Here is a 15131-nt window from a genome sequence, read left to right as displayed (position 1 = left end):
AAATAGTCATATGCCGCGAGTGGTCTAGTGGATTATTAAAATTAAGCCATTTAATTTATGTTCTAAAATTTATTTTCTTATATTTTCAAGTTGTATATAGGTAGTGTAGCAAAAGCTTTTTTATTTTTGTATCTCTCCATAGAGGGCGTTGAATCACTAGAGAGGAAACTTTTATTTGATTTTCTTTTTGTCAAATGTCATTGATATGCTCTTCAACAGTTTCGTTTCAGTTCATTTGCTATAAATAGGGCAATTACAAGATACTGTGCAAAATAAGTCATATACCCAAATAGGTATTATAAATCGTTCATGGGATTTTTTGTTTCTATACTTTAAATAAGATTTTATTTCCAATTAGTATTCTGTCAGCATATGCAAAGTTTTCGGTTCGTTGAGTGAACGCGAGGAAGCTGCACGCAAGTGTCGGAGCACGTCACAACAACCGTCATCACTCCGACGCCAAGGTCTCGTTTCCAAAAAGTCAAAAGCAAAATATTTTCCCACAACCGACTGCTATTGCCTGTTCATTTGACGACTCCTGCTAAATTACGTGATTAACATGATGAGACAACTTGTTTCAAGTTTTTAAAATGTTATTCGATCAATATTTTTTAAATTACACAAAATATTTTAACATGATATTGTATTACAGTTATTCTACTTTTAGCAAATTTTCCTATTCAGAATTAACATGAAAATTGCAATAACAATTTGGTGTTATTTTGTGGTATACACGATATAACATTCTTAAAATATTAATATGAAACTCATAATTTAAGCAAGTAGATATGTATTTAGGTCCTAGATTTCAATGGATTATAAATTAGATGCGTACTTCGTTTACTAATATTGAATTCTCTTTGAATATATTAACTTTCCTCTAAATTTTGTAGCAATAAAAAACGTACGTATTTTTATATAATTGATGTTGTCACACTGTTGGGAAAAGCTCTGTGGAATCTCAACCTGATGCAATCCGGGACAAAACAATGTCGTAGAAAATAATTGAGAAGAACAAGACAAAAAAGAAATAATAATTGAGATCATTGAGCCATTGTTTCGCCTTCGCCCGGCTGTTTTGGTGTCGTTAAAACCCATAAAATTCGCATTGGGCCCGCGAGGTCAAGGTTCATTGTAAGAAGGATGGCTATCGACGCATCTTTATGCGTCCATAATCTGCCGGGCCAGTTTTCTGTCCGTGGTGTCATGAAATTGAATAATGACTAACTATTTTGACAGCTAAGTTTTTACCAGAGGAAGAACTTGGTACAAAGGTCTCTGCGCGTGGGTCTCTGTACTCTTACCTATTTCTGCTGCCGTGCCATGGCCATTATGGTGGAGAGAGAGAGAGAGAGAGCCAGTGTAATTACCGTTACAGTAGGTTACCGTGGCAAAAGATCCTAGGCCACAAAGTAGGTAACGCGCGTGTGACACCCTTGGTGTAACAGGCGTTGATAGGCTGTGTGGGGACATTCCTTCAAGTGAGCCGCATGTGTTGGTCTGCTTGCTAGTATAGAAAAAAGCTTTTGGTGGCTCTCCGATGTTACTTACAAGAAAAGTGTTCCTGTCGCTAATTCTGTATAACAAGTGGTCTAAACGGAATCGGTGCTGGGCATCGGAGCGTGGTTGGCAATCTCGCGGCGGCATCTCATCCACTCGTGTATCGCGCGCAATCAGCGATTCGTTCCGGTGCGGGCGAGAGCGGGCGGCAGCGCGGGCAGCGGGACGGGGCCGCGCTGGCCATTCTCACGTAAATAATTACCGGCAAGGCTCAAATTACAAGGCGCCGGCAAGGCCTGCCGATACATATTCATCAGATGTTCGCGCTCCCCGTGACAGCTTCCTCAGGGCAGCCTCGATGACGCGCGCCCGTCCGAACGAATTGCTTTCTAGAATCTAACACTACGTACGTCGGCAGATAAATAAGTTTTATTTGACTCTTATATACCTACTTATATGTACAGGCAGGTCAAAACAACGGCTGAGGATAGAAAGAGATGGAAGTAACTCCACCGACAAGTATGACGTTCTTAAATGATGATGATGATATACCTACTTACTTGGCCTATGTATACTACATGACATTACTATTAAGCAAATGTTGAAGTGACGCCTCTATATAATATTATGTACTTAACTCTACATCCTATTGTATACCGGAATTTATTAGAATTTAAAATGTCAAAAACTGTAATTTCATATTATAGTTACTCCTTCCAGTAAGATTACAGACGTAATTACCTAAATATCTAAGAAAATATCTAATTGATTAAAATCTGGAATGCTCTGAATAATAATACTCAGATTCACAGACTCAAGACTTCCAACTTCATAAATTCTTACAGCTAGTGTTGACAGTAATAAAATTAAAGCCGTGTTATACGTTGGATCATTAACGTCAATGAAATTCTAATTAGAAGTATCGCTGCATTTGCAACTCGCAGCGGATGCAGCTTAAGCGATAAATTATGCACTCGGACGCAGAGAGGAGTACTAATTTCGATGCCGACAAATTTTCCACAACCGTGATTTTAATGCGTTTCAAATAATGACTGCAGGGTACGTTAAATGATAAATCGTCGAAGGAACGCCCACGAGTCGAGTTTAGTATAAACGAGTTGAGGTCCTGCTCCTCCTGAGACGGAGGGAAGAAGACGGAGGCGTCTGGGAAAAAAGGAACAGTTTAGGTGTGAGCGCGATGGTGTTGAGATAATAACAGTGCAGCGCGCCGCGGCCAGGGCTTGCCTTTGTAAAGCCGCCGGCTGCCGAATAATACTATTAGCCAATTTGAATATCCCGAAATTTCAATTTCGCCACCCGCGGCACCTGACATTGGAGATGAGATCGCGTCGTGACACAGGAATGTGTCGTTCGCCGGAAGGCCGGGTCGGCGGGGCGTGACGGGCCAAGTAAAACAAACAAGTTAATTGTATTTATTCAAATGCGGGGAGCCGGGGGCTGAATGCAGCCGTCGCTCATGAATAGGCATGCGCATGTGGCGCTCCTCGGCCTTCTCCGCTATGTGCATCGTCATCGAGCCCAACGCCCTTCGTTTCCTAGCTTCGACTGATGTATGCAAATTTCGAGCACGGATATTCCTATAACATCTCAGCTTTGAATATTTAAATATATCTACTCTACATATATATAATTATATTCTCTGTTCAAAGTCCAATATTAGCTTTAGCTTAGGAAATTTCAATCAACTTAAACGTAAACTTTGTGGTACATAATTCAAATTTTTCTGTTAAATTGTAATTGAGCTATTCAAATGTCTCTGAAAATCTTTGTCTTTCTGAAATAATTTCTGTAGTGCCTCTCTCTGTTCACCTTTATTATTCTTTAGACTTACTTGGCCGTTCTTAGGAAAAGTTATTCTTCTGGTCTCTAGAAGTGCTAGCACTAGAGTTATGTAGACATTAGCTCGCTTTCTAATAGTTTCCCGAATATGACTATTTATGAATTTCTAGGTAAGACGAACGGCTCACGTTGTTCCCACTAGATTTACATATTGGGTGAGAGACGCGGAGACTGGGCGTGGACCTGTCTATCTCGTGCCATACAATGATAATGCCTGTATTGTTTAAAGAACGTGTTATCCAACAGAATCGGCCTTATGTTTGTTTTCGGTAGTGGCTGCTACAACTAGCAGCTACTTCCCGTCTGTAGATGTCTTCAAAGTTATTTATGGAAAGAAAGTTGTAAAAATTTTAATATTTTTTTTGCATAGGAAAATAATAAGGCATAGACAAATGAATATGTAAAACACCTTTGCTAAGATACTAAGTAAAGGTAAACATTATGTAATAAAAGAGATATTCCAAATTCACTTGTTCAAATTATCAAAACTTATTATACCCGAATAGTCTGCTAAAATCTGTGGCTAAAATATACATTGTTATAGAAATAAGACAATGTGCAATCTATAAATAAATCCAACTATATAAATGCTCGTCGAAAGTCTCGTCTTCATGTCTATTACGTTTTCAAACCTAGTAAAAGATTTATAAATGCTATTTAAACTTAAAAGTGACGAGATAGTGAAATGTATATATGTAGATACTTATGATTTTAATAAAGTTACTCAAAAATCTATCCTATGATAAATAAATAAGTACTTTATCAGCAATGACTTATTTGTCGCACCAAGAATCCTACATTTCAGAATTTCTTATAGGTCGATAGTCAAGTTGACTGCCGTTCAACTTTGCTTGTAATCCCTTCGAAGTCGCTCAATTATTGTTCGTCCGAAGGGAGTCGGGTCCGCCCCTCTTATTAGCCGGTTCCTTTATCTCCTGCACCCCTCATCGTGCCACTAATCCACCGGGGAAGTGGCTAAATATCTTGTGCAAATAAACATTTCGCTTATTCTATTGTCCGGGAGTGAAGCGTAGCTGGCGCAAATCGGATTATGTGGCGGAAGGTGAAGCAGGGATGCTATCACATACGTAATTAGTTTTGATTTGTAGTTTGGAACTAAAGCGGTTATACGGATGATTGCGTTATCTTTTATGATACCCTTGTCTTTTTTGTTTTGAGTCTATTGGAAGTGTAGAAAAATACAGACGTTTCTAACGTTAGCGATTTGGAAACACAAGTACACCGAGAAGTCACCATGACAGCATGCTCACTTCGGGTCAATAAAGCCATTATTAGAGGAATCGGTCTTCTGAAAAATTGTTTTCATTGCATTATAGATGAATAGATTTTTTATGATAAGAAAATTATACTGCCGGCTAACGGTATATTTTATTAAAACTAGAGTTAGCTTAGCAAGGCTAGCTAGCAAAACATACTGTAAGTTTTGCTCAAATTTCAATATGACTGATCGAGTCTAATCAAATGTTACTTTTATTTTTCAAGTTTATTTTTTGCATGTTTAACCATAAAATATTTTTTATCAGAGCGTCCGGAAATGAAACAGCTTAAAAAGAATTTAAGACGAGCTGTCCATTGTGGGCGCACAACACAACCATAAATAAAAGGGATTGTTAGGCTATTGAAAATTCTCTAAACAACATTAGAGTTGAATGGGTAGATTGTCACTTGTCACCGTGGTGCGGAGAGGCTTTCCTGGACCGGCCAGAGCAGACCCCGGCGGGGGGCACCCCCAGGGGTCGACTCATTTATCTATATTTCCCTAAACTTGGTGTTGTTTATTTCTACTTTATTTAATTTTTGTAGTACTATACTTTCAGTTGCTATTAACTAGTGTGTTGAGAGTTGAAAAATCGAGCTCTGAAACCATTTACACGCCAAAAATTCCCTTAATCCAACGATTACATGAATTCGATACTCAATACTCATTTATTCATAATATTTTTATACGTCATACATATATACAATATTATTCTAAAATATTATATATTCGAGGATGGTTAGATGGATATGTGGCGTGACGAGTCTTGACAAATCTCTAGTTTTATTTTAAACAAACAGATTCCACCCTCTTGAAATAAACAAAATTCTCACTGTCCCGGTTCTTTTTTAATTATAAGTATTGGATTTGAAAACTGGTATGGGGATCTATCAGGATATTTTGTCGGTGTGTCTATAATCATCAAAAAGTATTTGAACAAACCGGCATTGGCAGCTGTGACACCGCACAAAAATTCGGCCATTCTATTATTTAATTTGTCGTTATATTGTCCCCTCGGTGCGCTCGGATAATATTTCCGTATTTACGATTTACATGCGGAATCCGGACAGAAGTCAAGTTTTGACAATGTCAACATGTCAGCGTGACAATGGCCGTCACATATCAAGCGCTGTCAATCGGGCAGCATGAGAAGCGGGCGCTGACGCCCCAGGGACAATTGCTCGTGGAATCAATGGCGATACACTCAAACCATCGAGAATCAAACCAACTTTTAAACATACGCATAATTCTTTTTACTGAACCGAACCGATGACTGATCGGTCCCTAGACATTTTGAAGGCTCAGCAAGAAGGCTTATTGATTAATTGTAGTTACCGCTACTGCTAATAGGTACCTTTTATTATTACGAGCCATTGATGTCCCACTGGTGGACAAAGGCTTTCCATTTGGTCCGGCCTTGTGTTAAATCTTTCCAATTAGTAAGGTACTTATCTAAATCGTCTCGCCAAATGGTTTTTGGTTTTCCAGGTTTTTATATGTGTTAAGCCAACTAGTAACCAACTTTGCCCAGGACTCGTTGGGTCTTCGGTGGATGTGCCCAGCCCAGTCCCACTTCAACATAGCGACCTTCAGAGCAACATCTGCAATTCCAGTTCGGTTCGCTTGTACAACAATTTGACATCAAAGATGCTACGCTCCATCGCACGCATACAAACCTCTAATTTGTTACTGCTAAGTAGAAATTATTATTAATTACTTGACTAAGTACCTACACTTTTGAATATAAAAATATTCAAATGTCAAATTTCAAAAGGAATGTCTGGAAAATGATTTAGTTCATGATCTAAATGCATTCATTAAATTGTGTGCATACCTGGGATTTTATTAATTTACGAGTTGTATGCATAGTTCCGACTTTTGGAGAATAGACGATTATACTCGCCCTATTGGTAACATTTATTATATGTGATCACACCCAGACGTTTTAAGGACAATGGTGAACTGTAAACGAGCAGTGTTGATGTAAATCGGGACGAGTCCGCAAACAAAACGGAATGTTTCACCCGCGTCGTACAATGAGAGATTAATGGCTGCCTTTTTGTAGTCTAACGATGGTCTTTACCAGTTTTGTGGCATCGTTTCACGGTTTATTTAGCTGTTTAAATATCAATGAGACTTAAATTATGGCATTAAACACAATAAAAATAAAACAAAACCTTTTGTTTAAACATAAATGGTATTGGTACTGAAAAAAAAAACTTAAAAATTTAAATTTCCTACTTTATGAACGTGGTTACGACTTACGACTGATGCTTTAAATCAAGCTCTTACAAAACAGAGTTATTAGTTAGATACTTACAAATTATTAACGATGTCCCATAACATCTAGACTCCTATAGAGAATCATAAAAGTGAAGTGTATTGCGGTGTAGGAATCCACATAAAAGTGTATGTTTTGTGAAGGTTGGTTGATGGCGGACAGCGCGCAGCGTGAGAGTCGCTTTTTTTGGCTATTAAACGCGCGTTTTTTGTGTCGCACGTTTAGTGTCGCCTTATCATCGTGTTGACTTGTCGACGCCTCCAGCCGGCCGCAATCAAAACACCATTCGAAGCAGTCATTAAAAATGAAATAAAGTTTAATTTACAGCTTTAGCTGTCTCCAGATTAACGGTTATTGGGAATGTTAAGTCTTGTATGTCCCTAGCTCTACATCGTCTAAGTCATATTCGTTGTTTTACTCAAACAAAGTCACTAGGTTTAAAAGTTACGACTTTGATAGTCAAATCTATATTAATGTCGTAAAACTAATAAAAAAAATTATAAACTTCGGACATCCTATAAAATTATCTCTTTATATTCTATTAAATTTTACCTCCTTAGCAGACGGGAAAAAATGTTTCAACAAACGTTTTTCGGTGATTCTGAAATAATATATTGTTAGATTCAGAAGGAGTCACACGAGGTATTTAGACGTCAGAACGCAATCAGAGCGACTATCTGTTAGCGGCTCCTATTTCTAAAATCATTACTTATAGGTATAAAAATCTATATTTTTAAATTCGGATAAAAATCTCAAGAAATTTGTGTATTCACTTACTGTTTACACAATAATTTTCATCGGTGCAAATTGTTCGAAGCCATAATCAGTTATATTTTTAAAGTTCACTTCTCACTCTCGAAAGGGAAGCAATTTATATGAGTTTGTTCCGTCGGAGGGCGAGATTTCACATCTCCTACCCGCTACTCGTATTTGGATAAAACTTATACTGTGGATCAATCATACGATACTCTATTGCATGAGAGATTAAAAGTAATAAAAGTTATAATTTTCTGTGTTTTCTTTAATACGATTTTTGACATGTCTTATTTTCATGTATTACTGTTGGAAGTCTTAACATTAAATTTAATCTTTTATCGATTTGATTTATTATCTGTATAATTTTGTACATTAGCATTAATAAATTTAATAGTGTTCTGGCGAATTCATGGCGAATAAACGTGCTTCTCTGAAGACCTCGGACTTTATTGACTAGCTCCATAAAATAAGCACCCACAGTTCACTGCTTATCAAGCCAACATATTCTCATAATATGGTGCTTGACCTTAAAAAGTCATCCTAATTACGTTGATTACTAATAATATTAGATAGTAGAGTTAGTAGGTAGAGTTGTATGTGCAAGATTTGATCAAAAGAAACCAAGTTTTGGTCAGGCTCGAGTTGTCACCTGCTGACCGCTCCGTCCCTGCATTGTTTACGAGAACGCCACTTCCACTACAATGATTTACGAACCGCCTGTGCCCATAAAAGCGGGGACACAACGCACTAAAAGATACAAAAGGTGTTAAAGAAAAAGTAATATATTTTAAGTTGGAGCGAACGGATATAAAAGTTTGGTGAAATATATCAGTTTTAGTGCTAAGCGCGAGTGTTTGTTTATAGGGACGATTACGCACGCCTCTTCATGCTGTTCGCCGCTCCGGGCCGAGTTGGTCAATGGCGGATTCGTCACGACAGTTCTCACGTTTTGTCGTGCCCTTCGAGCTTTGCGGAACATTAGCATTTTGTTTTTCTATGTTTCTTATTGAATTCAAGGAAACATTACTGCAGAATAAAAATAGAAACTGATGAGCCGCGGGTCGTTCTGTGGTTTATTGAAATGGTCGTAAAAAATAAAAATTGTCAAGAAATCATAAATAAAGACGACCTGCAATCCGACACCTCGGCATCTAATAAGCGCGGGCACAGGACGGCCGCGAGTTTGTTTTTTCAGGAGACCTTTCACCGGCTGCGGGACCTCGAGTGTCGACGCCCTAACTACCGCCTTACACACAAAAAAATGGTTAAACACATTCGTACGCAATAATCTCCAAAGATTTATCCCAACCACATCGGCCACCCACGTGGTACCCGTATTTCTTCCTGAACGAGCTAACTTCATTATTGTGGCGTGAGATACAATAGTTAAGAGCACGATTTATAAGTCCAACACGTTGACTTCTGTTTATAGCTAGCGGCGGGGCGCGGGCGCAGCGGGGGCGGGGATTACGTGCGTCTGCGCACCGATTTATGACTGTACCTCGATAAAAGCTTAAATACTCTCAACTGGGAGTTATTCAATAGCAACACATAAGCCGTGGATGTAGAGGAACCATTGTGTTGGGTTGGGAGTCTCCAGCAAGACTTGCGCGCGCAATTACTGTACTCACTGAAATCTCCCTACACACACTTGCTACAGACTAAACTACTAAAGCAGAACATACTGCTTACATTACTTAAAAAAAACGTTCAAAATTGTATGCCCAAAATGTTCTGCACAACAACTACACAACATGTAGACTAGAAAAGTAGATCTTGCATCAATTACAAACGTTATAATAATATGTAAGTCAGTGAAATTAAAAAATAAGTAGGTACCTATTGCAGAACAGTGCTTGAATCTAATATTATCGGTGTCATCAGCCATTGTATGATGTCATGATTTCCTACAAATGAAATCTGGATCACTACACGTCTTACTTAACTATCATTTTAATTGCTTACATTTGTAATTGGATCTCTTTTACGAGTGTAAGTACAGAAGTATTGATGGCAGGGAGGCAGGCGTCAAGGGCAGAGGGCGAGTTTATTTTAGAGCATAGGGAGCTGAACGGAAAGTAAGCCGAAACTAATCCGTCGCGCGGGTGGGCGATACCCGACACCGCGTGCGCGCAGCTTACATTTGTCATTTATAATGCGCGCGATTTGTTGCTCCTCACCTCTCGCCGTAGCACGCCACTACACAACCTTTTTATGACCACTTATTCTTTATTCAAATATTCAAACCGTGCGATGTTCGCCATATTTTTTATGCCACTTTATGGCTTCAGTTTTGTCGCGAAAGAACAGTGATATTTTTCTTCTGTGAATGTTTTATTAGTACCTAGAAAAATACGCGCTGTTGATGTGGCGTGGCTCATTAAAGTAATATGCTGGTGCATGAATTTTCATGATAACCACATATATAACTTAACCTTAGTGAGTTCGGGTTTTCTACATAAAAAACCATTCGCAAATAATATTATTTTATAAACCTTAAATTTTAATTATAACGCCGTTGACTGATTTATACCTATAATGGCTACTTTTCAGGTATAAGATTATTTCCAATCCCACCTACTTTGGTAGGTAGTTACTGTAGTAGGTATCTAAAACAATGAACAAGCTCATTCGCCAATTCGCCATGTTACTTTATTCGGTGTAGAGTGTGTCATTAATTTTCCATTCTCACTCATGGTTATTTACGTGAGAAATTGATTTCTAAAGCCACTCGTGGGCAGAACACCTCATTTCACGGTCCGCGTGTGACCCGTGTTGCGGATTCGATTGCATTAACTTTTCAAGTAAAAAGTCGTAACTCTTAACTGCTTTCTAACTGCAAAATATGGCCAATGTGCTTTCTGTGTGGCCCTGTCGCCATGTGTGTTCCGACCCAATATTTGCTTGCTATTTCAAAGGCTCATTGGCATTTTGACATTCGAATTTCAGATTGAAAAAATGGCGCCCAAAGCGATCGCGTATTGCGTTTCTATGTCCGCACAATAGTGCTGCTTTCAATGTATTGTAGCGAGTTCCGAAATTGTAATCTTTCGGTCTTTCCTCTATTTTTTAGGGTTTTGTATTATACACCAATGGGTTTTGTCAGCAATGTTGACTTTGAGAATGAATTATGAGTTCCGACATATTTGGTATACAATGTTGTGACTGCTGTTGTAAATGTTAATGCTATTATACTAACCCACAATAAGTTTGCTTTTAAACTACTTTCAGAAAAAGTATAGAGTTCCAAAGTTTTACAATACTGAAGTATAAAGTTTTAGTAGTCAACATAGGTATGAGACGGTTAAAGCCAAGAAATGCCTAACTTTAATAACGAGCCTAAACTTATTGATAGACAGATGAAAAATGTAATAAAATACATTTAAAATTCTTAATTAATGTTTCAAAATCTTGCCTTGCTTTTTTGATAATTACCCTTTTTTATATTATTTTATGTTATGTTTACATAAACATAGGACACTCTCTTATAACAATATTATCTGTGGATGTTTGCTTGTCGACACTAAAGTTGGTCATGCTGTGTGCACTTTTTTGTGGTTTTGCAACTGGCCATGTCATGTATCTATTATTTTTATTTGTAGATTAACTTTTGTTGTAAAACTGTTTTGTGTGCCAAATAAAAAATATATTTTTGATTAAAATTTCGAATTCGTACAAAAAGACAATTAACATATAGATTTGTCAATATTAGTACATTTTCAGATAAATGTACTATTTTTAACCCAAACATTTATTTTTTCTTACTAATACAAAATATTTATTTTATGCATTCAGACACTTCTTTTGTTTTCATAACATTTACCTAAGTGCACTCGATAAAAGGGCTGGTATGAAGAGACGTATGGATAGCATCACTGGGAGAGCGCCTCGGAGCGCCATTTCACAAAATTGAAAAACATCTGAGTGCCTCATAATCCCTCTTAATGCCTCACCCAAAGAGTTATAGCCCCTTAAGAGCGCAATATTTTTCATATTTTCGCAAATAATGCGCGTGTTCGACGAGCGCGGCGGCGGTTTTATAGCAATATGGAGGTTCCCTTGGCTTTGTTCTCTTCCCTTGGGTCGTCATCTGAACCAAACGAAACTATAACGTATGGTCTACGAATTGTGAAAACTTGAATTTGTGCATCGATTTATAAGTACAAAATTGAGAAATTCAAAATAAAAATGAATATAGTCAATTAATTGTAATTACCTTATTGGTCATTGAAAATTTAAATGTCACCTATTATGAATTCAATTTCAACACACACAGCACAAAATAGACTTTTTAATTTTATTATAGCTTACATTTAATTGACTAATTGCATTGTTCTGTTTTTTAACCCCCGACGACAGAAGGAGTTATAAGTTTGACGTGTCTGTGTATCTGTATATGTCTGTCAAATAAAAAAAAATATTTTTGTCATCGATGAATTCGTACCTATAATAAATATTGTAGCGGTGTAAATCCGCACTTTTTCACATTAGTAATATTGTAACGCATCTTGTAGCATAATTTTCCGAGGCGTCGTAGCACGTCGTAGCGCGTCATCTCTCTCGTGCGCGCGCGCTGCTCGCTGCTACGTGATGTCGTCGCTCTACTGTCCCTCTCTAATCTACTTATCTGTTTTTATGGGCGGTGCAATCACTTGTCAAATGCGCGTGCGATTTCACTTAACACCATTTTGTTTATAGTTTTGTTCTTTAATTTTTCCTTTATTAATTATTTTTCCCTAATCTTACTATTTTAAAATTAATATATAATATACCTAAGTATTTCTGATAACTAAATATCGACAGCAATAGTCATTTGTTCTCTGAAATATAGAGGTACTAAGAAATTAAAATGCTTACATGGGAAATATCGGAATTGAAAGAAGCTCAAGAATGGATAATGTTATTATTTTTATGAAAAGCTTAGCATGTGAGGAGGCAGGCTGGGGGGCTCGGTGACAGCGGGCCGTGCGGCCAGTGGTTGAGGGCGGCGCCTGCAGCCCCCGCGCGCACCTCAACCCACCCCCGCCCTGCCCCGCCCCGCGCGCGCCTCTCCCGCGCGCTCAGTCCGCGCTCAGCCGCCGAACTGTTTTCGCTCGTGTGCAACACTCGATAATTTTACTATGGACACGCGTACAACGATAATTTCCCTGCATCGCGAAAGAAAATTGTTGTGATTTTTATGTCGTTTTTGAGTGATTATGTTATATTTATTTCGGATTAGCAGGCGAAGATTTTTCTAAATTGGTATAGTTCATTAAAATTTCGGTGATATGTCAGGACGATGTATAGGACGCTACCGGTGTAATGTTTCGTGGGCTGTTCGGGACTGAGGAAGGGAAAAAATTGTTTGATGGATGTGGAGAGGTCGGAGTGCTGGCAGCCGGGCAGGATGGTGGCGGAGGAAGGCAAGACGCGCGCGACCGACTTCTCTATCGCGGCGATCATGGCCCGCAGCGCCGCCGAGCCGAGGAGCCCCGTCGCGAGGTCGCCGCCACACACTGGTAACTTAGGCCTAACTTATACAAATCTATATAAAACTACAAAAAATACAGCAAAACATTTTGGAAGTCAGCAACGCCAACCCGTTTACATCTTTTTCTTGAAAATTTACATTTGGAATTTTCCTCTTGAACATAATTTTATTATTTGTTTCAAAACTGTTGAAGTCATAAAAAACTTAAGTTTTAATAATCAATGTTTTCCTGAAGGATTTAAATTAGATATCTATAAGATTATGTCCTAAAATATGTAGAGACGATATTTTCATCTTTCTTCTTTTGGAAAATCTGGCAATAGTCGTCATAATATAGTCGTCATATAAAATCTGGTGTAGTCTGTCATATTTAAAAATAATACAAACTCATACAATAAATTATACGACAACCTGGCTGATAGCCAAATAGTAAACATATAATTATTGATTAAGTTTAACTTTGATGAATATTTTGATTTATTTGATGATTTTTGATTAATAGACAAACAAGAAAAAAGGTCTTCGTGTTCCTTTGATTCCTAAATATGCAATTAACTGGCTTACCTAGAAATTTGTTAGTTTTGTAACGAAGTGCGAATGTAAACCTATTCTTTGTGGACTTGATAAGGTTAAGCTATGTTTAATGATATAAAGTTGTTTTATATGTTTTTATATTATCTTTGGTGTATTACTTATACCTAGGTATGTAAGTTTTATTTTTTAACTTATTAATAATATATTGAGTTTGAGTGTTTCTTTAAACACACTAATCTGGAAGCGGGTAGTTTGAATTGATTAAAAAATATATTTTTGTGTACGCTAAGTAAAGACTATTTAAAATCCTTTGGGAGGTTTAGGAGCGAAGCAGCAAGGTACAGCTTTTCAATTCAAAAATGTTTATATGACCACAATGCTTATGTCAATTATATAACAAAACTGGGCTATTAAAAAAACTCAACCACAAAATACCCTACATTTTGAATATTTATTTACTGCAGAATATAAAAGTGCAGGCGCAGTCAAGCGGGCTGGTACTAATTGGCGCTTTCGAAGGCCAGACGAGAATTCGTTATTTAGACTTAATTGTGTGGAACCGGACCAATCCCATACCTCCACCTGGGTTACAGACACAAGAAAAATACTTGATGTTTTTGATTTTTAACTTTTGATTCATTTTCTGTTTCAACTAGGATTCAGTACATAAAAGGGCAAAATCGGAACACTTACAATCAATTTGGTTTATTCTTAATTCTAATGAACGCAAGGCATCAAGGTGAAATTTATATCAAACATGTTCGGATGTGGAAGTCTATTACAGCAGTGCAAAAATCAAATTTGTAAGTGATTAGACCATTTATGTCGCACATTTTATATCACAAAGGAATAACAATCTATTAGGTACTTCTCCTTGATCTAGAATCATAAAATTTAGCTTCTTATAAAGGAAAATATCCGAAAACCTACATTGAATTTTACGGAACCCGCGCCTCGATGCGCTACCCATACTCACGCTTGACTGTTTTTATTTAAAAAACTTTTTTTATTAAAAAAATGTTTTCATGAATTTGTTAATTTTTGCATATGAAAATATTACTTTTTATCCATGTGTTATAACTACGATTGCTACATACCTATTTGATATCTAATTGGTCTTTTGTTATTGAAAGTGCTATAATTGGAATATATTTTTTTCAATTAGAAATTGAATATTATTTGAAAATGTGTTTAGAACTTTATACTTAAACAATTTTCAGAATCCATTTCTAATTATCCCAATATTTTCTTTCAATTTCTCTTTAGGTAGAATTCCAAAACATATTTAGGTAAATTAGGTTGAAAAAAAATATCTCATCCCATTCACAGGCCAGTGCCCCAACAGGTTGGACATGATGATGATTTCGCTAAAGATATGGGAAAGAATATTACCTTAAATAAATTCCAATAAAATTAATGTCACATATCAAACTGGATTTAGGAGTCAG

General features: G+C 37.2%; 1 protein-coding gene across 1 annotated transcript in view; it reads left to right on the top strand.

Moving 5' to 3' along the window:
• Positions 1-12752: 12752 nt before the first annotated feature.
• The window catches only part of LOC128683961 (T-box transcription factor TBX20-like), a 61112-nt gene continuing 58733 nt past the window's right edge, over positions 12753-15131 (top strand). Inside the window, exon 1 of the mRNA XM_053770086.1 lies at positions 12753-13177. Within this exon, the coding sequence (XP_053626061.1) occupies positions 13027-13177 (151 nt within the window). The 5' untranslated portion in view covers positions 12753-13026. The remainder of the gene's footprint in view (positions 13178-15131) is intronic.

Source organism: Plodia interpunctella, chromosome 1 (genome assembly GCF_027563975.2).
Source record: "Plodia interpunctella isolate USDA-ARS_2022_Savannah chromosome 1, ilPloInte3.2, whole genome shotgun sequence".
NCBI lineage: Eukaryota > Metazoa > Arthropoda > Insecta > Lepidoptera > Pyralidae > Plodia > Plodia interpunctella.
The sequence above is the reverse complement of the archived record's forward strand: the minus strand, read 5'-3'. Positions and strand labels throughout refer to the sequence as shown.